The sequence below is a fragment of the Dromaius novaehollandiae genome, chromosome 6 (genome assembly GCF_036370855.1).
Source record: "Dromaius novaehollandiae isolate bDroNov1 chromosome 6, bDroNov1.hap1, whole genome shotgun sequence".
Classification (NCBI taxonomy): domain Eukaryota; kingdom Metazoa; phylum Chordata; class Aves; order Casuariiformes; family Dromaiidae; genus Dromaius; species Dromaius novaehollandiae.
In genome coordinates this window covers 45,095,536-45,121,926 of record NC_088103.1, presented here as the reverse complement: position 1 = coordinate 45,121,926, position 26,391 = coordinate 45,095,536, and the positions used below count along the sequence as shown (strand labels likewise).

Here is a 26,391-nt window from a genome sequence, read left to right as displayed (position 1 = left end):
AAATCCACTGAAATCATACAGGGTATGTTGATGGGATTCATTAAATAGTTTGAATTCAATGTGCAGGGGTGGGGGACACAACCCTCAATGTTAATGCAATTACATATTATACTAATGTTTCTGAGTGCTTTTCTTTATCAGTTATGTTTTCTGTTAACTCTGGCTTAGTGGAGTCCTCTCATGGGTTTTTAGTTGTTGCAGTATCGAGAGTCAGCCTTTGTCAGCTTCAGCCTAAAGTACTCTCCGTTTATTTAACTTCAGTATCACCACTAATTCATCTTCTACCGTGGTTCTTGTCCTGTGAGGAATTTTGGTATACCATATAGCCCAGCAGGCACTTTTAATGAATACTTGACATTTGCTCCTGACTTTAGAAAGCTAATTTTGTGACCTGCTTAGATGATCCTGCGTAGGTGGAATTCCATGACAGCACACCCAGAAATGTATTTATACTTTCACAAGTTTTCTTGACAAAAATGTCAAAACTGATCACATTGTGTTGTGAGTATGAGTTGTCATAGCACTCTCACTCAAATTATGACTGTTTTGCCAGAGATTAAATGACTCATCATGCAAGAGCTGCCAGGGAATAGGTCACTGGCGTGCCCACAAGCAGTGCTTCCAAAGGGTTAATCACCACTTTGCACCCTGGAAAGTGTGGCTTTACATGGAAAGAACTGATTTTATGCAGTGAGGCTGAATGGAGATATTAAGATGATAAAACAAAACACTGCCAGCCCAGGCCTCTATCACTTCTGACTTAACCTCCATGGAAGGGGCTAAGATTTAAATTAATGAACTGAATCATTTAGGAAAAGAGTGTATCAAATGAATACAGGCATCTGTGACCACAGATTATTCACATTTAGTAATCACAGCCCTGAATGTAGATATATATTCCCTTATACTCCCTTCCACTCCCTCCCTACGCTGAAGAACAGCTTTTACGTGCTAGAGGAACGCTGACTTGGAAAACCTGAACTTGGCCGTATATCTGTGTGCGCTTGGTAGATGTGATCCCTTTCGGCATTACCTTAAATATACTCACAGCTGTGTACATAAATGGTGGTATTTGCTGCTCACTCAGAGTTTTTTATTCTCCAGTGCTTTAGTATTTACAGGCAGGAGACAAGAAGGCATGGTGAGGCAGCACCTAGCTAGTTCAGCTGGATATGTTAAGGGACCAAGCACATATATCTTCTCGTGTGTATGTAACCAATATGCAAAGGTGTGATGGACACAAACAAGAAAAGGAAAATTAAAAATTTCACCAAAGAAAAGAAACTTGGAAGAAAAGGAGTTGCAATTTGCTTGGGTTTAACAGGTGTAAGAGATCTGAAAGGGGAAAGGCTGGTATGGGATGGATTTCAAACGCATGTAGATATTTTTTGTGAAGAGCAGCCTGTGAATGGTATGTGTTACACTGTAAAATCTTTGGGGCAGAGACTGTCTTTGACCCACGCAACAGGCTTCTGGTTTTCAGGTGCTGTTACTATCTTAATATGTAACAACCACAGTGACAGAAAACACCAACTGTTAGGACCAGATTTTCAAGAAATGCCAAAAAATCAGAGATTAAAATCTTGTAAAGATCTTGCTGGAAGTGAGAGCTGCTGGGTGCGGAACACATTTGCCGGTCTGACTCCTCCTTACTGAGTAGAGCTTTGAGAAATCTGTCCTTAATTCACTTTGAGCATGTGAAATTCTGGTCCTGAGCCAGAATTCGTAGGGCCTCTGAAGAACCAGATTTCACAGCAGTATATTCATTTAGGTCAGCTAGGAGCTATTTTAAAAATTAAACATTCAGATTTTTCAATTATTTTTAAAAAATACCCTTTTGTTATGCAAGCTCTGTGTTTTAAATCATATTTATTTTAATTAATTTCTAAAACTTGCATTGCCACCTGTGGCTAGCCTGAGCATTTTTAACTTGGCTTATTTTTGAAACTGTTGGGCAGTGGTTGCTTTCAAGTGTTATCAGCATAAATATTGTATAATGTTAATATTATACATTTTATATTTAGTTGTGTGAGACTTCAAATTAATTTCTCAAGCAGAAAGTCGTTTTACTTCCAGCATACTTTTTCTATCGTATGATTACAGATTAATGTAAGGTTTGCCTAACATACGCTTTGTTAAGAGATTCCTCTATTTCAAATATTTTGGCTTGTCAATTTATACATTACCAGAGGATACAAACCTGTGTACACGTCCATTTTTATTAATTTGGGGGGGTTTGTAGTGTGGATAAATCAGATTATCATGATGGTAAAAGAGCAATATGGTTAGCTGGGGCCAGGTCCATTGTAGACAGTGCTAACCCAGTTCTGCCAGTGTTTGCTAGTCTAATCTCCAGCATCTCCGTCACCGTGGGCTTGAGACTCTGCTGACCAGAACCTGCCAGTCTGCCTGGATTTTCTTAAACTGTGAAGTGCTTTGGTGATGTGGACAAGCATGCTTAGAGAAGGGAATGACACTGAGATTTATTTTACTTTTTGCTTATTTAGCTTTCCATAAGTAAAAAGCTTTGCATTAAAATACTAGGCATAGCAGATCCTGTTGAAACAAAATAAAACCATATGCAAGCGGTCAGAACTCTCTGATGATGTACTTGCCCATTAGAAGGCAGCAAACTAACAGTCTGGGATGTCCCTGTCTGCTACTTCTCATTTGGCACTTGCTGTATTTTGTGCTGCTTGTGTCTATCTGTGCAACATATAAGAAAAGCACAGTAATTATACTAGGCAAGGCAGAAAGATGTTGTTTTAGTGTTATCACGCTTTCTTTATGCTCAGTAGCCTTATAGTATAGATATACAAATAGTTCATATTTAGATAATGGAAAGCTAATCCCCCAGAAAGGGAACTGGCCTAGGTTGTAAGATGTCTGCATTTAATTCTCTTCTTTGATTCAGTTTCTCTGCCTGTCCCTGGGCAAGTTGCTTAATTGAGCTTCCCTCAGCTTGCCTTTTCCTTATGGAATTGGGCAAGCTGGACGTTTCCTGGATTTAAAATTAGATGACATTCAAATACACCTTATCTAAAGCTAATCCATCATGGATGAAAACCAACTAATTAACAAAAAAAAGCACCGTGTGAAGTAACTTTGAATTGTATTTTGACTTTTGCATTTACTTTCTTTGATTCAAGTTGATTGATCTTTGCAATAGATACTGAGCCTTTTCAGATAGGCTTCTCCCGTAGAGACAGAATAGTCTGGCATACACTGTGAAAAGGATTCTAATGGGAAGCACGTGAATCAAAATGATTCCTCGCAAATCTATATCTTGTCATCCATTTCTGGCATCAAAGAAATTTGTGAGGCGGTTATGTAAGTAGCACTTAAGCCCATCTTTGTGCTAGAATGTAATGGACTAGAGGTAACTTCTAAGGCTTTTAAAGACAGACTGTCAATCAATCTGCTTTCTTCTTGCTAAGAAAAGAACTTGATATTTAATGCACTATTTTCTTAATGCTGGTATAGAACTATTCGTGGAGTTATGACTTAACAAAACCATAAAACCAACAAATATCTGTGGTTTTGTCTGAGGAATATTATGGTAGGTCCAGGTAGGTTTTGGTAAAGTGTAATTCAGAATTCAGAAGAGCTTCTGCATGACAACAGTAGGGACATCCTAAATAATGTTAAGCTTTATAGTTTTCCTTCAAGCTTCCTTAGAAGTTATCATTCAATGTCAATATGCCCTGAAAAGATTCGACATGAAGTGCTGTGGAAATTGATCTTCTCTGCAAATCCTAAATCCAATAAGATGAATCTTCCTGTCATCAGGTACCAGAACAGAGTAGGTGAAATTCCCTGATCTAGAACAAGACTTTGCTGTAGCTGCCATGTTTCTGTGATGGATTTCCCAGAAAGCTTTGGATTTCTGTATATACATGAATAAACTGGGCAGCGTGTACATATTAAATTCTTCAATTCCAGGAAGCGTTGTGCTTACTGTAAACAGACCGGTTGTTGATTCAAGCATGTGCAACACATCCATCTGCTTTCTGGAAGTATCAGACCTCCTAGGCTGCACATGTGTAGAAAATCTGCAGCTTTCAAGAAGATTTAGCATGTAAATGCTGTTCTGCTGGTGTGTAGCTGTAGCAATGTCGATGATTTAAAGATATTCAGCTGCCTGGTCAGAAGCACTGTGCTCTTGCTAGGTTTCCATTCTAAAAACATGAAGACATTCCCCTTCCCCATCACACAGAATGTAATTTCAAGGCAAGAAGATGTCATTTCTGAGGAAAATCTGAATTTATACCAGGCTCCTTAATACTGGTAGAGCTAGTTTTTCTTATAACGTGGGGAAAAAAAGGAGAAAGAATTTAAGCTTCTAGAGGCAGTTTTGTTTTCAATGCTGGTGGAAGAAGTGCTCTGGTATTTTTCCCGCATCTAAACAAAAGCAAAGTGTATGTTTATTCCTTACAGGAAAGCACAGCTAATAGGATGTTGTATGTGAACTAATATATTCCCCTGATTTACCTCCTCCCATGCTCCTCTGTAGTCCTCTTACACTGCAAATGTGCAAGACTGGATGTAGTCCCATTTGCATTTTAACCGGCAGACCACCTTCGAAAAGTGTGTTACTTGTTATCACTCAAGATGGATTGTGTGTGCAGCTCTGATCTGTGTAGGTTCTCTTTTGGGAGAAGTATAAACCTTTACAAGTGTATGGAGTGAGAAAATTGAAATACAGAAAATAAAACTCCTAGCTTGCAAGTATTAGTGTAACAATCACATATTTTCTTATGTCAGTAAAATGAGTTGTCTTTTAAAACATTTTCTGCGTCATGTTTTTCTTACAAAATTCTCAGTTATGCAGAATGTCAGTTGTGATCTTGTTGATTTTTACATCATCTTTTTTTCATTGTTAGACTAATGAATGTGGATGTATTGTTTGTCCTCTTAATTTTGTGTAGTTCAGTTTAGAAAGCTCTGAAATACTTCAGAAGCAATTATGTCTTTTGGTTTATAACATTGCCTTTTTCAGTCATTCACCCTGATCTTAAAAATGACCAAGAAGAATAGTTTTATTTTTTTAGGAAACCTTCTCATTTAATGTGCACGGAGTAGGTACATCCCTCAGTCAAACCTGTGAGTTTTCCTCAAGTGTGCTTTCTTGTTCAATCTAAAAAGTTATTTTTCCTTTTCCTGGAATTTTGATATAGACCATTCTCTAAATTCTTCATTTCTATCTTTGCTGGATGTAAATCTGCCTGCCTACAATTAATGATCACAGTGAAATCTTTTAGTATAAATGCCAAGTTATTGCAGAAGCTGAAACAAGAAAGGAAAGTACTTTATATGAGTTAATAGAAACTTATAGTGTACTGAAGACACTGGCTGTATTGTTGCATATCATTTTACAGCAACAGAGTGTTGAGATGCCAGCATGGCACTTCCCAGATCTCCAGCAAGTCCTCTACCCCAGGAGATCTGCCACTGATGGGCAGAAAATGAGTATCTGCAGAGGGCTGCTAGCTCTTTGAAGTTGTTTAAGAAGTGCTGCACGAGTTTGTGCGTTGTGGGTGATAGTCAGATATTCATCTTTTCAATACCATAACAAGAAATTCAGTCAGCCTGGCAGAAGTCAAAATTATGCGATTTAAAATACTATGAATGATAAAATCCATTCACCTAAGAAGTCTGGTTAGTGATTTGCAGAGGATGGATTTAATGTGCAATAGAGCTGGGTTCACTTAGTCATTTTTTTCAAAATCACACTAAACATCTAAATTTTATAGACTTTTTTTCAGGTATTAGTGTCCCTTTTAACATAAGCACAGCAAAATCAATTCCTGCATGTTGGTGGTAATTTGTTAATGGGGTTTTTTTTGGGTTATTAAAAAAAACAAAGTTGCACTTGTTTGGGTGCAATATAACAGGAAGTTTTTCTTAGATATGTCCATTTTCAAAAATGAGGACTGTCTGTTACATGTGATCAGTTTACATACATGAAAATACAAGTTATAGCATCCTGAGTTGACTGAAAGGTACAGAAATACCTCTGAAGCATGATTGTCCTCCAACAGCACTGCCCTTTGAGACCAGGAAGGTGTTAGGAAAAAAATAAACTACCGTTGCCCTTTCAGACCAATGAATTTGAGGGGAGAACTGGGGCATTAAATCTGCTCTAGATAAGCCATTGACCTCAAGACTGTTTGTATATAAAAGGAAAGGAGAGCAGTAGTCCCTCACCTGCTGGGAACATGGCATGTTATCTTGTTGGCATGTTTTCTTGCTTCCACGTGCTAGGGTTTTTCTAATCATCTGTTAAACCTAGATTTGCATGTCACTTTTTCAGCCAAGTGCTGACATGACTTTGCCAAGTGGGATTTCCATTACTAGCAATCTTACAAGCTTTATCACATTGAACACAATTTGCAGTCATTCTAAGTTATGAAAAAATAACTTAGATACTCTTTGTCTTTTTCAAGGAGTAACTGGGTGACCTCTTACAGAGTATTGGTCAGCAATGACAGCCATGCATGGACTGTTGTCAAAAATGAATCTGGAGATATGGTGAGTATCACAAAACAGACATTTTAAGAAGAGCAGAGGAGGGAAAGGGGGGGCTGTCCACATGGAGTTTGATTTGCCAGGCTGTTTTATCAGTATAAGACTGAAAGGCAGCATCTCCCAGTGGTCCTACTGGCCTGGCGTAACTTTAAGAGCAAATTATAAAATACAGAGAGGTACTCAGAATATACTCTATCGTAAATGCCACCTTGGCAGGGGTCTTCTCGTTCTACAATGAGAAATGTTTCTCATTGTATGGCCTGTGCAAGGGTTAGAGTCAGTCTGCTGCTCCCTGTGAACATCTCACGGCCATGTCCAGGTGCACATGGGCTGAGGGAGGATGTGGAGCTCTGGCTCCTTTGCCCCTCTCTCAGTGGTACTGAAGGACTGTGCTCTTTGAAGAGCAGTTCTGGACTCAACCACCATCAACCTGGGGCTGTACCAGGTGGTTTTATCTGAATCTGTTACCAGTAGAAGAACTGATCTTGCCATTTTCATGTTTGGCCTATGTAGATTTTTGAAGGAAACAGTGAGAAAGAGATCCCAGTTCTCAATATGTTGCCGGTACCACTGGTTGCACGCTATATCCGTATAAACCCTCGATCATGGTTTGAAGAAGGTAGCATCTGTATGAGATTGGAAATCTTAGGGTGTCCTCTGCCAGGTAAGAGTCTTTCTCAATTGATGTTGATGTGGCTGCCTGTACCAACACATAGAAACTTTATTTCCTTATATATCTTTGCTCATGATATAATACCTCTCTTTAATAGCAGAGCTATTCAAAAAGACACAAAAATACTTGTCCGGGTACACAGATGGTGTCAGGATAGTTCTGTTCAAATACAACAGTGTAGTAGCTATAAGTAGTTTTATGAATAAAACAAGATTGCATGGATGATCTAACAAGACTTTTCTGTTGTGTGGGCTGGAGTGTAGTGCAATTAATCTTATTGAGTGCAAATATACTAGATAGGCAATAGAATTTGTCTTGAGACAGTCACTTGCAGCTGTCAAGCTTTTAAGGCAAGAAAGAACCATTCTAATTGTGCAGTCTGAACTTTTTCCATAGCATAGGCCATAGGACTTCTCTGAATTAATTCGAAGCCGAATGCTGTGACTGCAGGAGTGCTTATCCTTGGGGGGGGGTGGGGCGGGGCGGGAGGGGATTGTAAGAAAAACAAAACAAATCTCAAGTGTTATTGAATCCGGCATGATCTCTGGTAAGTCTCAGATGACGGCAAAAGATCTCATGTTTTGTAAAGACTGTGGAAACCACACATCCTGATACTTAGCACAAAATTCATGTTACGTGTTTTTTTTATCATATGAATGTAAAATACAATTAGGTTTTGCTATATACTGTATGCAAAGTATAAACTTATTCAAGGTTGCTTCAGGAAAAGGACATTCAAGATTTCAGATTTTGGCAAACCCATATTTCTGTTAAGCATATCATAAGTAGTCGCATGATGGATTCACGTGTGTGTGTGTATTTGTATATATATTTGAAGACCTGTTTGTTCAAACCTGTTCTAAACTGTTCACTAGTCATTCCAGATCTTTCATCTGCATTTTTTTTCTTTGATCTAAATTCAAACACCTTGGGGATAGCTCTCTCTTTTTTTTGCAGGGGGCTATGAATAGTATTTTCAGAAATACTAGAACCAGAAAGAGAACTGCCTTTCCAGAGCCTATCATTACTGCTTTAGCTGTTCCTGCTGCTGGTCAGAGACTTGCTGCCTCCAATTCCACTGTTGATGTAGGGTCTTCACATGCCAAGCAGAGGTAGCCTGATTTTTGTCCTTTAGAAGTTTAAATACTCATGGGGAGAGGAAAAGAAAAAAAAAAAAAAAAAAAAAAAAAAAGAATCCGGGGCATTGAAGGGATAATTCTCTGAACAAGTATTGTCATAAAACTAAATCAATAGGTATATTACCAGTAAGTAATGAAAATTTAAAGCATTTAGAAAAATACTTTTCTGTGGGTCAAAATATACATAGTGGACCTGAATGGCATTGACTAGGAATGTCCTGTGTATGTGAATATTCATGTTTTCAGGAGGATTCTGATCTATTTCAACCGTGGGTTTAGAAAACTCCAACCTTGTTTCCTACTGTACCTTTTACTCTGGAGGGGCAATTCCAGATACAGCATTTCCTCTCAGCTCTCAAAAGGACAGCTGAAACTGGTGGACTGTCAGAAAGCAGTAATTTATCCCAAATTCCTATGTAGGTTTACAGGGAATAAATCAGCTCCACTATTTAGAATACATGCTGTCAGACTGAAGAGAAAGTGGAGCTTTCTTTGGTACCGTGACTCTCCTGGCATGCAGGACACACACAGAGGTCTCCAGGGAATGCTTAAATGACACACTAACCATTTCTGATAGCAACTTACAGGGAAATTCTCATAATTATTCTCAATTCCAAATTCTGTACTTAAGTCAAAGAGGAAAGAGTGAAAATGTGGATATTTTGAAAGGTGTTTTTTGTTAAATGCAGGTTTTATTTATATTATATTCTTATTGGATATACACACATACTGGGCTGAATTCTACTTTGGGCTGTGGACATTTGTCTCCCTTTGACTTCATCGGGCTGTATCAATGGGTGAAGGTGTTACTGAGATCAAAATATATCTGTGCTAAGTACAAGTGCACTTCCACCAGTGAAGTGAGTGCTGTTAGGACTTACTGCATATCTTGGCTTAGAATGGAAATGATATCTAGCTGCTACTAATGTAATTTCTGCTGGTAGTCATTTATTGAGTTAGTTCTCTGCCGTGGCTGATTCAGTTTATTCTTGAAAGAAAATACCTTAATCATCCATTGAAAAACACAATGGGAAGGGGATGTATTCATTCAAAATGTAGTAGGACTGAAAGAACTAATAGGTTTTGATAAGCTGCTAACCTGTTTTTTAGCTCAGAAAGAACTGACATTTCTCTCTCGTAACTCATTTTTTTCATTGCATGCAAAACTCTCTAAACAAAGCTATTCCCCAGCTTACAGAGGCTTTTCCAGTTATGATTTCCTCCCCTGCTGTAGGACACGACAATGACTTCTCTTCAGTTGTCTGTAACTGAATTTCCTCACCTTCTGTAGGTATCATCTTACTCATTGTGAGTTGGATAAGTGCCTGGTTGGGCCATGGGACCCAGCCTCTTTGAAAGCACTGATCTAATACACTGTATTGACTGTGGGATTAGAAATCAAGGGTTCTCTTCTGACAAGAGGTTTTCTGCATAACATTGGGCAAGTCTCATAAATCCATCAAAATCAGTAAGTGGAACTCTGTCAGTTCACACAGCTATAGCAATAACAACGTGGGGCAGACTGGACGTAGGGAGATACTGGAAGAATAAAAGTGGGCGAAAAAAACAAGATAGTTCTGAAAGTTTCTCATGACTGTGAATTTCATTCCATGTCTTAAACTTGTAAGGTTAGGTTTCATGTCTTTATTAATCCATGAATGCATTAAGTGGGCTTGCATTGAGTCCGTAGTGTATATCAGCTTTCCATCGTGTAGGCTCACAGGGGAGGGGAAGAAAGGAATACCAGATAAAGAAAAAACCTGAGTAAGATATTAGTATTCTAGGAAAGCTTTTTAGCATTGGCAGAACACTGTGAAAATGTCTAGAGCCAGCTAGGACTTGGAAGCAGTAAAGGCCCATTCCTGTGGTGAGACATGTTAATAAACCCTGCTACATAGGTTACATGCACAAAACATTGGAAGCATTGTGGGAAAACACTAAATGATTGTATCAGAGGAGTTACTGATTATATATTAAGATGCTTGTCATCTTTTTCAGTGAAACATTTGTATTTGTTCACAACAAACATTTTGGGGGCATTGTAGGATGGTTTTGACAAACTACCCTTTCCACAGGAAGATTTTACCATTACAGTATTTCTACAAAAAAGCTGTGTTACTCAATTATGTCAGTACCATCTTTCAGATAGCAGAAATGATTTGTTGTTTCACCAAGGTAAAAGCATTTAACTGTAGAGGAAAGATGCCAAAAAATCCTACTTATAGCAGAGGATCACTACTGCCATTACTAGCTGGGGAGAAAGAGGAAGAAAGCACCAGCATTTAACTCTCTCTCCAGTTTCCAAAAACATTGCTATTTACATAGATGTAGAATGACACACACAGCCTTTTGCAATTGCCTCAGACAGTTAGATGTACTTTCCTTGACTGTTCTTTCTCAATCCTAGCAAAAACCTAAAAGAAACTGCATATGATTAAAAACACCCAGTGAAAGGAGAGACAAAATTAGCTGAGCCTTTCATGCATTTATTTATACTGTAGAGCATTCAAAGCAATAGGGAATTATTTTAATGGAATATGTTTGGGATAAAATTATTTAGTTTTTAAACAATGATACAGCTTTCTAAATAAGAATTATGTCATCACTTTCAACCCAAGATAAAGGACTGCTTTAAACTACTTCATGATGGGGTACTGTCTTTCGCAGTGGATGCATCATCCAGTGTTATTTTTATTGTTTGCATCAGCTTGCCAGACTGTTTGGCTAACCGTTAGGAGTGTGCTCATTTTGTACAATGTGGTGACTGCCTACCTATATCTTTGGTTATTAGCGATTGTTCCTGCAGCACTGTTAAATTCAGTGAATTACTCAGGAGAGTAAATTTTTGCTTGGAGTGCCAGTCTGTCCTTGGGTTCCATTTTTACCACTGAGAAGTTAAAACTTAATCTTAGGCAATTTAAAACTTTTTTTTAGAAGTTTGAGCAAAGACTGAATAAAAATGAGTCCAAATTCAAAAAGGCTTATTGGGAAACGGCCAATGTATTATGTTTCTCCATAGTCATCAAGACAGATGTGTCACATCACGCAGCAGTGCAGTGGTTGTCTTCAAAAGGTTTTCTTTCATATTTTTTGTTCTGGAGAAGTATTGCCAACGTTCAGAAGTACCCTTATTATTAGGATAAGACTTTACGAAGCCATTTGAAAGATCATATGTTAGTAGAAAACGTTTAGGGGGAAAAAAAAACTACCACAGATTAAGAGTTTAATGCTGCTCTTGCATATTATTATCATTGAGTGTGCCTAGAGTTAGTTGTGAGGCATTTGACTATGCATCAAAATGCATAGAAAAGAATTAACATATAGTAGAAGAATAACATCACCTGTTAAATCAGCAATGGAATACCCTTCCTCACTGCCATGAAATAGATCATGTGAAAATAAACTTATGATCATCTGATATGACTGTCAGGATTTTTTTCAAGATTATGTGTACGGTGTCTGTGACATGTTCAATTTTGTGAAGACAAGATGACAAGTCACCTTTATTTATATTGCATTAAAATCAAAAAAGTCACTCATTTGCAAGAAGATATGATGATATTTTAAGGCAGTCTAAAGGACTTAGACTATTCCATATTTTTAGTTAAAATTTATCTAAGTCTCTTTGAATGACTTTGTTATCTCAGCCGTTTGTAGTACCACATAAACACCACTTCTGAATTTGCAGCTCAGTGTAGGAGTTCTGTGAGCATGCAAGATGAACAAATCATGTTAGGATTTTATTAAATGAGAGAGTTTTGGTCATATTGTTTTGTGAGTGTTGATTTCATCTCCTAAGCATTGCAAAGCTCATTTCATACCTTCCCCATGCAAGTTAAAAGAGCACTGGAAACTAAAGTGTCTGTGGAGGGAACCAGCACGCTCTCTTGTTGTTAGCGTAGTGACTGGAAACCCATTGGAAGCAACAGCTTTCCACTGCTTTAGGTGCTGTGTAGGGGTGTAATAAACCTGAATACCCTGTCTATATGTCAAAGTGCTGAGCCGTCAGTCTTCTCTGATAGTAGATTAAATTTACAGGAAAACATGGAGTTGTGATGCTGGAAAGTGGTTGGACATCCTAGAGCCGATCTCTTTCTTTCATGGAAATGCAGATAGAAAAGGCTTTCTAGTCATTTGTCCATCTTTACAAAGAATATAAATAGAAAGATGAAGGAAATGAGATACCTTTATCTGCAAGCTTATAATTAACACAGTTGGTAACTTAAAGATAGGTTAGTAGAAAAAGTTAATATATTCCTCTGTATCCATGGGAGTGCCACACTTCTGCGGGATCTTTTCTCCTTGGAAGAGAGAGAGACTGTCTTGCAGTGGTGCCATGAATAAATGAATACATTTCAAACTAAATTCTTCTGTGGTTTTACTCTTTTGGTCTCTTATTCTCTCTTTTATGAAAGCAAATAGTTTTTGCCAAGGTAGACCTAGGCAGCTGTGCGCAGGATTTTTGTGCCTTTCTACATTTTACCCTGTTATTTCCCAATCTGTATTTCTGCTGCAATAGATATTCAGTGATCCAGGCAGACTCATGGTAGACCCTGGCAAAACAGGAGTGTTAATTCTCTAGAGATCTGTCAAATTGTGCATACTTTTGAGGATGGACCAGAGATACAATTTTCTTCACTGTAAGAGGATTTTCTTTTAGTTTCTTGATTGCCTACCAAATCCACTGTACTCACCATCATTCCCATGATATTAATGTTTGTATGGAAAGAATGCCAGGATTTGAAAGGAAGGGGTTTAAAGTGTTAGGAAAAAATCAGTTACTGTATATTTTGGCTTCTGGTGATAGAGAAAGCCTTCAACATCCTGGCAATTTTATGGTGTTGATATTAATTTTTACAACAGAAATATTTTTGCAGGGGTAAATATATCACTTCAGCATTATAAACACGTTGTGACTTTCTAGCAGAGGTGTTTTTATGATTTGCATTTCTTATGCATTTATGCATTAGCAAATTATTTCTGTAAATTAGCATGGGTTGACCTTTAAGCGTTTAGCATTCCAGAGTCATCTGCACTGTTACTGCAGCATCGCTGCTGTCAATGTGCTTGCATGACTTTAGCCTGCAGTTAGGTTGGCCTGAACACCTAAAAACGTAGATGCATTATTTGAAACTTAATCCTCTTGATTCTTCAGAACAAATAAATTGCATTTTCTCACCTGGTTAGGCTCTAATTCAAATCGATTTCCAGGTGGTTTTGCTGTATACATTCTCACTGAAAGGGACAGAAGGCATTGAACAACCAGATTTTGCAGGACAAGATGTCTTTTGACATTTTTAGTCATATTTGAAGAGCACTGCTGGACTGACCTTTTAGCATTGCTGTTGTAGATTAGTGAACAGAAGTGGAGGAAAGAAGTATGAGAATGGAAAGTAAATAAAAGTGGTAGAAAGCATAGATAATATTGCAGGAAAGCTTAATGGAACTTGCACATTTCATTTTATAAATAACATAAATAGTTCAAGTTTTGCCTTCCTGCCACATAAGAAAGAAAACAAATACTTTTAAAAATTCACGGGAAGGGGAAATACTTAGAGATTTTATTGTCAGAAGTTTGAAACTTACATGTATAAACTTATGGGGTCTTTTTTATGTGTCAAGAGTTTTACCTAATTTCATGAAGTGTTTGCTGCTGTAGGGTATTATTGATGTATTCCTGCTACTAATATGTATGCATTTCATTTTCAAAGTAATCAACTGGTATGTGGTACTATTTTTTTTTTTTTTTTAAACATACTTTCTTCTCCAGAGACAGCATCCTATGGCTATGTTACAATAAGACAGAATGATGCTTTGATAATATTTCTTTAATTTTTGGAGGGGATCCAATAGAATTTTGAACTAAATCAGGATGATTTTATGGGAAGGGGGGCGGTTTATCATAACAGCCTGAGAACCACTGGTCCGACAGACTGTTGCTCAAACTTCCAAACATCCCAGATACAGCAGATAAGGAATGTCTGCAGTGTTTTTATAATAGGCCTGTTTATCTGTAAGACAAGTCATAACAGGTTAGGCTAGGAACCTGCTGTCAGGAAGTATAAACCTGAGCCCTTACAGTCTTGGCCTGTTTTTTTTTTTTTTCAGGTGAGTGGCCAAAGCACTCGCCTGGAAAGTCAAGGAAACAGGTTTTTGTTCCACCCACATCTTCTGCTTTGATACTGCTTTATTAATTGGCATTGTGTTTCTTTATTTAGGTATTTTATGCTTTGCATTCTGCCAACAAGTGTTCGCACAGAACACACAAATTGTATCAGTTATATCCCTGTAGAAACGAGTCTGCTAATTTTAAACTAAAGACGTCAGACTTCCACAAAAATGTTTAGGAAAATAATTAGAAATATTCAATATCCACAGTGCTTCCTTTCTGTATTTTGCAGGCAGTGCATAGACTCTGAAAATGCTCATCAATAATGCTATAGGATAACATCCTATTCCTTATAGTAGCAAATTTATCAAGTAGACACAAGGCAGGCACTGGGGCTTTTTTCCTCTGATGTGATTTTTTTCCACTCCTTTTTTTCTTGCATCCAAGTCATCATTTTCTGGTGTCTTTTGCCCTTTTCTGTAGCCTTAAGATGCCCTTTTGCTTTTCTGTTAAAGTTTAGATGTTAGTGCAGTGTAGTTGTCTAGCAAGCTGATACTTGCCACCTCCTTGCTTCTGTCTGGTTTAACGTGGCTTGATTTGTTTGGTAATTAGTAATATTTCAAAATTTTTGTTTCTTTGTGTTTTGTTTGTGAAAATCTGCATTGAATTTGTATAGGACAGTGGAATTCAGATTACTGCATGTTTCTTGCATGCATTGTGGTTAACCGTCTTTATATTTGAAATGGCTAATAAATACATGAAAGCTCTTTTATTTCTTTTCTCAGACCCAAATAATTATTACCACAGAAGAAATGAGATGACAACCACAGATAATCTTGATTTTAAACATCACAACTACAAAGAAATGAGGCAGGTAGGCAAAGAGTCTAGTATGCAACCTTGTGGATGGAGGGTGGACGGGTGCAGGCTTGGGCTGAACCCTTAAGAAAAGTGATTTCTACCGATTAAAGAATATTTTTAAATGGTGCCTTCCTTAGTGCATTTCTGAAGTATAATCTGCTGGTGCCTGAGCCAACTTCATTTTCCTTCTCCATGAGAGATGAGGTTTTCTAGTTACATCTCTTCCATGTTCCTTAACAAATGTTTGGAAGGCAATTTAATGTCCATCAGAAAGCCTTAATATTTTTTTTGTCTGTTAATTATGTGTAAAACAATTGGTGTGTGTGCCACAAATCATGAAAGGAAGCAAACTATGGGCCTCAGAAATCAGGATTAACTAAGTACCAAGACTCTTGTAAACAGTGCATATTCCCCCATGATAGCTCATCTAAGGCTCTGGAAACCAATCAGAGTCTTTTAGCTGATTTCAAAAGGCAACTTCTAATGTTTCCATGCTCTATTATGTTTTTACATTGCTTTTATAATAAAATAGGTGAGGAATAGGTGATGTTATAACAGGGGTGTGCAATTCTGCAGGCACAGATAAATGTTTTCTCTTTCAAAAATACTGGGGAACATTAGCTACAAGTTTAAGATGGCAAGATGTGAAGGAAGAGAATTTATATGCTGCAGGTTGTGACCCTTGAATGGAATATATAAGTAAAGAGATGAGCAAAAATATAGAAGGTATTTGTTTTACAATACGCTGAGCATATTGTCTGGACTTGTTTATTAGTTGTCAGACTTTAGCATTCTTGTAGCGATGCCACAGTAATAGAAACTCTGCATCTCATATCGTGCTAAACTATGTGTTTGCTTCACTACTAGTATGGTAGGAACAATCATACTGTGTCGCATTTTAAGTTTTATTAAAACACAATGATTGCAACTTCAAAACTTGGCATTTAAGTTTTGATGTTTAATGGGATGCTCCCTAAAAAGTGGGCATCCAAAAGGGTTTTAGAATTAACTTTTTGATGATGAAAATTCTGTCAGGTCATTGGTTTGAAAGCTGCAATGTGTTAAAATCCCAATTTCTTAATCTGTATATCATCTACCCTAAAACAGATGAATCCATTACCATGGGAGTACTTATTCATGAAGTGCCATTGTTTTGTTGCTATAGATATTTGAGTGGTGAATATTAATGTTTTTTCCCTTTAAGATTTGACCCTGACTTAGCCATCACAATTTTCACATATTTCAGTGGGTTTGGATAATCAGAATAAACTATACAGAGTCAAATTCTGTACTCGCACTAATGAAAATCTTCAGTAACTCACCAGAAACTACTGGAATTATTTGGGATTTAGACTGATGTGGATGCAAATAACATCTGACCCAGAGGCTCATAGCATATAAATGACCAGGAGCCTTTATTTAAAAAAAAAGGCAATTCCATTGGTGTAATTTCAAACCTACCAGCCTTAATCTTGTTCCTTTAGCTTTAAACAGGCAATCTTGTTGTTGTTGTTTTAATCTAGCTTTATATCACCACAGACATAGGTGTGGGTTGTGCTAAAGAAATATTTCTTCCTGCTTTCTTTTCCAATAAAAAGATAATATGTTTAGACTTGAAGTGTGTGAATCATTTGCTGTGTGCTGAATTTTCAGGGTATTTATACTGCATGAATCACCATTTGATTTTATTGAGCAATTGTGTACTGAGTCACCCAGTTAGTTCAGTAGATATTTCATGGCCTATACTCCTTACCTCAAAGATTAGACAAGTAGAAACTCAATTGGCATAATTAGTGTCAAGAACAATAAAATAAAATGTGTTTTAGATTCTAATTGCAGAGAGACAGGTTGGTCAGGTTAGAAATATCTTTGGAAAAAACACAGCTTTCAAAAAGGATGCTTTTTCCACTTCTCATAGAAGGTGAAAGATTGTGACTGTTGGGGCTGTGAACTGGTTAGTTGTGTACCCTGTCTTCTGCTGGGCTCTCTCAAGTTGTGTGTGTTAACATAGCACGTTTATTTAGAGCTCATTGGGCTAGCAGGCAGAAGACTGTGTGCTGGATTGCAGTAAGTGTTATATCCCCAAACCAATTCTTTGGTGATACCATTGAACTTAGTAGTTTCTTTCCTGAGTCAAAAATGGAACAATAACCATCAATTTCCTGAGTGAACTTTAGGTTTTTTGTAATGCAGGGTATTATTGTCAGTTTTGTTAGCTACTTCACTGCCAACCATCTTTAGAAGAGAATCACTCTTCACTCAAGTTGTTTATCATAAATGCTAAGAAAGGGCGGGAGAGAGTGTTCCCTGGGTCATGTTTTAGAAGCATTATATTACATTGCAATATGTCAAGTCTTTATAGAGGGAGGGATTTCCTTAGAGTCAGGTTATTTTAATAGCCTCTCTGTTTTGGAAGATCAAATTTATAGCACCATTTTTTTCTCTCAAAAGAGCATTTAAGATTCTTATTTCAGTCAGTGGGAACACTTGCTGTATCTCATACTCAGAAGTAGGGGATTGTCTTACAGTCCAAAAAGTATTTACATGATGTGTTCATGCTTGTATAGGAAGCTGTTAAAATATCCTCCAAAATAGTTAAGGAGGTGGGCATTTGAGCATAGATGTTGCTTGTGTACAGTACAGTCATGATGAAAGAATGGAACCTCCTCCCTCTTTACAAAATGAAATATCTTATTAAATTGAAAGCAGGAGAAAATCCTGCCAAATTGTCTGAAAATGATATTTTTTCTGTGTTATGATGACCTCTCCTAACATAAGAGTTCAGTCAGCTACACTTCACTACACGGAAAGTCAAATCTGAATTGAGACTGAAGCTTCAACCTTGTCTTTGTAATCAACTGAAATAACTAACCTGGATCATATTTTGCTTAGGAAATAGCAGAGTATTTAAACAGCTGTTACTTGTACCCTTGGGAAGAGGCAGACTCTAAGCACTCCTGAAGTCTTGAGTTGCTCTTCATGTCCATCTTTGTCTATGGAAGTGATGCAATGCTAAAGGACATTCTTCTGAATTCAGGATCAGTAGAACAGGTTTATTTGATGGTGAAACAACCAAGTCTGGAAGACTAGAGCAATACTCAGCAAACATCCTAGGTCCCATAAAATGCCACGTGTAACATACAGCACTATCACAGACTGTCAAAGCTCAAGAAGGAGGCAATTTCTGGTCTGACCTTCAGCAGAACAAGGAATATAGAGACCTCTGTACCAGGTTTGTTGTAGGATTCAGACGTCTGAAAGCTCTCTACAGAGGTAAAGAATAGCTCTGATTGACTGACAGTCCTTCTGCCTCCTCTAAGTTTAGATGGCAGTTAGACCTACATTTAAAACACGTGGTTGGGTTAAATGGTTAAAACCATTTTGCTTGCTGCAAAATGGAGGAATTGAACCTTCAGAGACCAGACTTGTGGGGCTTCTTCAAAGACTGCACGCAATTTTTCCAGGTGCTAATAGGATAAAAAACTGGTAGTGACAAACAAATAAGAACTGTCAAATATGAATTGTTAGTGAGTGTAATTGTGGAAATGTTTTACAGTCCTACTGGTTGTTAATAAAGCAATGACTGACTATTATCATCAGTTGTGTTGGACAGTTTGTACAAGTGCATGGAAAACACTGTGACATTTCAGATGACCTGTTGTGCCATTTGTAGCAAATGGGTATGGGAGAAAACAAAATATGAAATATGTTCATTTCCAGTATTGTATTCTTATATAAACACTTAACTACCTTACTATACCCACACTTTTATCAAAAGAGCCACTGTGAAGTCCGTTACAGAGACCCTAATTCGAAGAAGGTTCTTTATTCAGCTCAAGAAGTAACCACACTCAAAATTAAATGTTTTTCATTTTAGTATTCCTAACTCACCCTTGAACTGTAATGTGCACTTGAAAAGATACTCAGGTGATAATACTTAAAAATCCTACAATGAAAATTTATACACATTCAAGGGTAGGCAGGTTAGCCATTCATTTTGTTGACAACCTATTGCACCTGCAATTGTCACTAGAGCTAAGCTAGGCAATACTGTATTTTTATTAATATTAATTTCTCTTCCCTTCCTTCCTACCTCCATTTGTTTCACAACTGTTATATTTTGAGATTGTAAAAGTTTTGAGGCAATTATTCTTTTACTATGTGTTTCTATGTTGCTGAGCACAATGAGATCCTACAGAAATACCCATGTACCCGTAATACTAGTACATTGATTATGATGCTGCTGGTGAAAAAAGTAGAGAAGAAACTAGCCAATACACTGAAAGAGCATATCTAATTGCATTTTTCAGTACTGAGTTTAGATTTACAAAAGAAATTTTCATATATGTGTGTGTATATATATATATATGTAAACCAATCTGTGAGATGAGCAAATGTACAAAAATAACATCCTTTTGTCTCTTTGCAACATGATTATAAATAGAAGTGAAGTCTTTTAGGAGTGGAATTTTAATGATGTTCTTCCCCATGTGAATTGCGTTTCCACTTAGATTTGCTAAATGGTAGCATGGGAGTTGGACACATCTAATTATTGCATTTTTTTAAAATCATCAGCTTTGTTATCATCCAATATTGTTTCTAAATTAACACTGTGTGAGCAAAGAGTTATGTTATGCTACAATACTACTTTAATAATGTATGCACCGTTGTTTATCAAAAGACTGTCTAATTAATATTCCCCAGGGTTCCAATTTCCAGTAAAATCCTTATTTCTTTTTTAATCCCTTCAAATGAAAAAAAAAACAAGACAGATTAACTATTACTTATTATTTGAAACTATTTTTAATAGCTTCTTATTAAGACCACATAATTTTTCAGATGTATGTTTCCTTTAATCTACGCAAATACCCAAGCTAAAATCAGTGTTTCAAATGGCCATACGGGACTTTAACATAGGGTTTATTTGCAGCAAACAAATCTTAGAATACCAAAGTCATCTTTCCTTTGTTCTCAGATGGGTTACTTAAGCACATCAGTACTCTATACCCAAAATGTTGTACAGACAGACCTAATAAATATTAATGGCTTACATAGTGTTATCAATATTATGCTGGAAATGAAATAAATGCTTGTCTACTTCAGCTATTCCTTTTCCTTCAGCATAAATGTGGTGTAGATATTGGAAGCATCAGCCCAGGAGAGAGTACTTCAAAGACCTCTAAGAGAATTTTTTTAGTCGTTCTTGACTCTAGTTTGAAATGTGTTGGAGAGAGGTTGGAGTACAGAGCATAAACTTCAGAAAGGTTCAGGACTGTTTGCAGACAGCTAACACATTTTGTTCATGTTCAGGGAGCCTGATTCAGTTGTCTGCATTTCATACCATGAGAAAATAGAGCAAATTATCTTAATTCTGGCCAGTCATGTTTGTAAATTTTAACATTTGACATTTGAAGATTTTTTTGTTCATTTGCAGGACAGTTTAGGTTCCAGATATCTTTATCAGAATGACATCTCCAAAACTACATGGATTTAAACAGAGCTGTACCCCATACCGTGACCTTCATTATGCACTTTATTGAGCTGTTTAATTATATTTTGGTATGTCATGCCGTGTCTGTAGACATGATGAATAGAATAGATTTTGACAAAAGGTATGTTCTCAGACTGAATTAGTTAAGGTTGTTGGCATTTCCATTATAGATTTTACTTCTGCTAAAAGCAGGTAAGCAAATTCTGAGGAATCTGGTTTACTAGCTGTTTACTGAAGGAGAGTATCCTGCTGTGTTCATGGGAGTCTTTCAGATGACATCCAGCTTGCCATTTTGACCATAGCAATACTGCCGAAAGTAATGATTTTGCTTTATGAGATTTCATGCTGTAATACAGGAAGGCTGGGCTTGGTTTCTACCTAAATAAAGATGGCAGGTGTAATCAGAGTTCTCCAGCACAGCAGTGTTCAAATGGATGATATCCTTATCCCTTGGCTAGTCCCCACAGAAGGTGGAGGAGAGAGAAATCTCCTTCACTGGGCAGTGCGTGTCTGGGGGTACATTGCTGTGCCAGTGACTCACTAAGTCATCTCAAGCGACTATCGTACATTGAATCACAGAGTACACTGAAAGAAGTGTAAAGGTGGCAAATTACCCTCTATTGCACAATGTTTTCAAAACCTCTGTTTTGCTACCTCTTGGTAGCATAGGCGTAAATGTAACTGATTGTTGTTTTAATTATTATTATTCCTGTTTGACTTTTTCCCTCATGTCCTGATTTTGTGTTATTACAAGAATATCTCATATGTAAGAATGATTTGAACCTCACCAACACTGTGGTGCTTCGGCAGGCACTATTCAGCTTGTTTTAGCTGAACAAACGTTATGCTGTGCGGTAGCATAGCCATAACACCTAACTTAAACATAAAGCTTTTACAGCTAAAATGTAAACAGAAGAGAAAATGATCAGCTTTCGCTACAACCAATTTGGAATGAAATAATCATTACTGGATATATTCTGATGATACATTGTCTAACTATATATCATTTCTTCTTTGGCAGTTGATGAAAACTGTGAATAAAATGTGCCCGAATATCACAAGAATTTACAATATTGGAAAAAGCAACCAAGGACTAAAGCTGTATGCTGTCGAGATTTCTGACAACCCAGGAGAACACGAAGTTGGTTAGGATTTAGTGTAACTAAATCTGTTGGAGGGTGTTGGGCTTTGACTTTTTTTCTCCTCATTCTGTATATCTGCAGCAATTATCACTGATGAAATTATATTCATGGCAGCAATGATTTATAAAGTATGTGGGAGGAACTTTAATGCTATGTTTCTAAATTGGGAAGAGGAGGGTGAACACAAATAGAAGGTATTTTGAATGCAGGATAAAATTCTTTAGTGATAATGACCTTTATTCTTTACAATAAAAAAATAGAAAGTGGATTTTGTTTCTGGGGAATGGATTTTAGTGCAGGGATTTGTAGAGAGTTGGATGGATGTTTGATTTTTTTCGTGAGGTATATGCATTGCAACCAAAGACAGACGAAATCTCCCAGGATTCTTTCCCTGGGGAGCACTACAATTTTCTATGGTGATATAATACTTAGCATAGAAACCCATTCAGTCTTTGTCTCTTCCATGGAGACAAATAAAGATGTCATTATAATACTGTCAAGCACAGCTGTGGGAATAAAAGAAGTTTACATTTTGCTGGACCAAAGGGATGCCCCAATTCTTGTTCATCCCACCAAAGGATGAGCTGGGATGCACTCCAAAGCCATCTCTTTGCTCTAGGTGATGGAGGGCTACATGACTATTTTTACTTGTGGTTTAGATTCCTCTGTCAGTAGATTTGAGGCTGATCTTAGACCGGCAATATAGAGTCAGATCAATGATCGTTATTTGAGTTTACCGCAGCCTGTTAGGTCAGCCTTCATTTTCTGGGACTGCTTGTCAATACGTATAAAGAGCTTGGGATTTTGAGAGAAAATGACAACACACAGATTTTTAGGCATACTGAAGCTTGGAGTCTTCCTATGTGAGTTAGTATACTCCTTTATTCATCAAGTGGTATTTTAGTTCCCTATTTCCCAAAATATATCCTTAAAGATGGGTTAATCTGGATAATAACAGAGAATTGCAAGTAAGACCAGGCACATGTTCAAATGAAAAAAAGTGTTTGGTTGCTGTATGCACTAGCTCAACAGCAGTATTTACCCAGCCTTTAACTGGAACAGGCTTCATAACCTCTTCTGGGGGCCCTGGAAGACTGCGTTCTCTGAATCTCTCACCTCCCATCACGTGGCTGGGAGTGGGCCAGGCATCTTCCACACGGATGGCTGCACATTGTCTGCTGGCAGTCATGCGATAATGGCTTTCCATTCGTGTGCCAGGGGATTGCTTGGGCTTCACTGAGGAAGAGAGTGGCAGGAAACAAGCTGCACCACCAGAATAATTCAGCTGTCCTGCCTTGCCCTACCTTACCAGCATCTGAGAATCCGGCAGTGAGAAATTGCAAGGAATGTGCTCTGGGCTAGGCAAACTGCTTGGCTAGGTGGGATCCAGCCACAAGCCATGCACCAGACAGTTTTGGCCTGCTATAGCAGGTGTTTGAGCGTGTTATTATTCAGTTGTCTCTCCTACAGAATGCTCTTCTCTGAATAGCTAGCATCATTCCTGATCAGCTCTGAAGTATTTAGTAGTTGAATGCAAATAGTATGGCATTCAGTGTAATCTTGACAAGTAAATATGGACCTGGATTTTGATTAGTGAAGGGAAAGGAGTGTGTGAGGCCAGAGATCAATTATATAAAGTCATTGACTGTTATCTTCTAAGAGTCTTAACGTCTGTCCTAACAGATTACCTGTAAGGGTTTTGCCATGTTATTTTTAGACTAACAGAACTCTTAAAACCTATCTGTTTTATGATGAAATTTAGAGTGTAATTTAAAAAAGTGTTAATGGAAAATGTATCTCAGAGGCTTTGTACAGCAATTTCAAATATTACTGGTATATAAGCCAGTTCTTATATATTAGCAACAGAAAAGAATGATTGGTTTTGTAAAGTTACAATTTCAGCTATTGTTTGTGCATTTAAGGTGTTTTTCCAACCCATGTTAGTTTAAGTGAAACACTTCCTGTTGACAGCAGTGGGTTTTGATTACATCCTTGATTTGCTGCTCTGATTACATTTCTGTCCGATATGTTTTCAACAGGTGAACCAGAATTTCGGTACATTGCAGGAGCCCATGGGAATGAAGTGCTTGGACGTGAGCTAATCCTTTTGTTAATGCAGTTCATGTGTCAAGAATATCTGGCTGGGAACCCACGCATTGTACATCTCATTCAGGATACTAGAATTCACCTCCTTCCTTCAGTCAACCCAGATGGATATGACAAGGCATATAAAGCGGTAATATGGTTATCAACATATCAAGGAATTAGTTTAGTGCTATTAGATTAATGAACTATGCTTCTGTTGTCATTACTTTTTCGAAGATCATATTTTTAAGCAATCAGAATAAAGTAAAAAATAAACACACAGAAGCAAGCATAAGCCACTAAAGCATCTTACTCAGAAAAAGCTGTAAAAACCATATTCTTTGTGATATTGACTGATAGGACGATGTGTACAGAAAGGAGGGTCCCTAAGACTGCCAGAGCAAACCATGCTGAGGTGTGCAGATCCATGTGAGCACCGTTATGTGAAATGCAAAATCATGCAGTCTGTTTTGTCTGAGGAAACCAAGCTATGAACATGAATATTTGTATTCCTCTGCAGCTGAAATTTAATAGTGCATCTTTAAGGATAATACAACATGTTGGGCATTGTAGAAATTCAGACTGGAAAAAAAAAAAGTGCAGGAGGAAAAATTGCAGGGGCTGTGGTCAGATGCACTGGAAAATCTTCCAGGGCAGTCTCTAGTAGCAGTCTAGAATACAACAGCTGCACTCTCAGCCATGAAAGGAATACATACCGTCTCCACTACAAATGAGGGGAAAACCAGTCTTAAATAGAAACCTGGAAAACAACAGAGTATTTCAGCTAACCCCAGGTAATTTTTCATTTGTTTTGCTTCACCTTGTTCAAGATTTCATACAAAATGAACAAGTCAGTTTTTCATTTCAGTTAGTGAAACAGCTCACCCTTCCTCTTTTTTTTTTTCTTTCCTTTGTATAGAATTATCCTGTATCAGCCCCTCAAAACACTTTGCTCAGGGCTCACAGGTTATCATGTTCTGAATGGCCATTCGTTTTATTTTCTTTGTTCTAAGGGTTCAGAATTAGGGGGCTGGTCTTTAGGACGGTGGACGCAGGATGGCATTGATATCAACAATAATTTCCCTGATTTAAACTCTTTGCTCTGGGAGTCTGAAGATCAGAAGAAGAGTAAAAAGAAAGTTCCAAATCATCACATTCCAATTCCAGACTGGTACCTGTCTGAAAATGCCACAGTAAGTAAAATTTCAATTTCTTGAGAAATAAGTAACTTGTAGGTGAAGTTAGATATCTAATCTAATTGTCTAGGCTTCCTTGTATAAAAATGGCACTACAAAAGTACAATTCATCTACTTATTTAAAAGGCTTCCCTTAAGTGGAATGAACAGCTTCCTGAAGCATCCTCTTCTCCCTGGTGTGCTGAGAGAGCCTAGAGGACTTGATACCCAAGTTTTGGGAAGCAACAGTTAGACAAAGAGAAACCCACTGCAGGGTTCAGTGCTATTAATCAGACTTCTCCCTAGGTTTGTAACATAGGTGAGCTCCTTGCAAACCCAGTCGCCATACAGATTTCTCATGGGTTTTCTCTTGATGTTCTTATATTGAAATCACATTCCTGCATAAATCACAAACATCAAGGTTGTGTTACTTTCTACGGGTTGTTGGTGGCCTCCAAAACACTGTTAGCAGCCACCATGATTTAAAGAAGCCTTTCTCCTTGACAACATTTCTTATGCTGGCTGCACACTCTCAGTTAAACAACTCCCAGTGGGACATTGTCTCATCCAACTGTGAAGGAAGATCATCAGATTTCGCTGCTCCAAACAAAGCCGTTGTTTCCTTTCTTCCTAGGTGGCGGTTGAGACACGAGCAATCATAGCATGGATGGAAAAAATTCCTTTTGTGCTGGGTGGCAATTTACAGGGAGGAGAATTGGTGGTCGCGTACCCCTATGACATGGTGCGTTCTATGTGGAAAACCCAGGATTATACACCTACCCCAGACGACCACGTCTTTCGCTGGCTTGCGTATTCCTATGCCTCCACTCACCGGCTGATGACAGATGCTAGAAGGAGGGCATGTCACACCGAGGATTTCCAGAAGGAGGATGGCACTGTTAATGGGGCCTCGTGGCACACAGTGGCTGGAAGTAGGTGTCTGTAGGAGCTTTCCCTGTGGTTGACTCTAGCGTTACCCTGTTAAATACGATAATGCCGTACCTGCCTGGTGTGCATCGCAGAGGTAATGGTAGTAAACACATGCACTGAGAAGAATATTCACCCATCTGAAAGTCTGCTTTGTTGCATTGCATCAGGTATCAGCAGGCTGACAGAACTTGTCAGAAGTGCCCAGTAGCTTTCATTTACTACTGGTGTTTCCAAAAGTGCACATGCAATGCATTAGTT

At 37.8% G+C, this 26,391-nt stretch overlaps 1 protein-coding gene across 1 annotated transcript in view; it reads left to right on the top strand.

Annotated features, from left to right (window-relative positions):
• CPXM2 (carboxypeptidase X, M14 family member 2) overlaps positions 1–26,391 on the top strand; it is an 83,488-nt gene that overhangs the window by 42,775 nt on the left and 14,322 nt on the right. Inside the window, exons 4-10 of the mRNA XM_026115895.2 lie at positions 6,447–6,531; positions 7,042–7,192; positions 15,235–15,323; positions 21,823–21,946; positions 23,983–24,179; positions 25,042–25,221; positions 25,838–26,135. Of these exons, the coding sequence (XP_025971680.2) occupies positions 6,447–6,531; positions 7,042–7,192; positions 15,235–15,323; positions 21,823–21,946; positions 23,983–24,179; positions 25,042–25,221; positions 25,838–26,135 (1,124 nt within the window). The remainder of the gene's footprint in view (positions 1–6,446; positions 6,532–7,041; positions 7,193–15,234; positions 15,324–21,822; positions 21,947–23,982; positions 24,180–25,041; positions 25,222–25,837; positions 26,136–26,391) is intronic.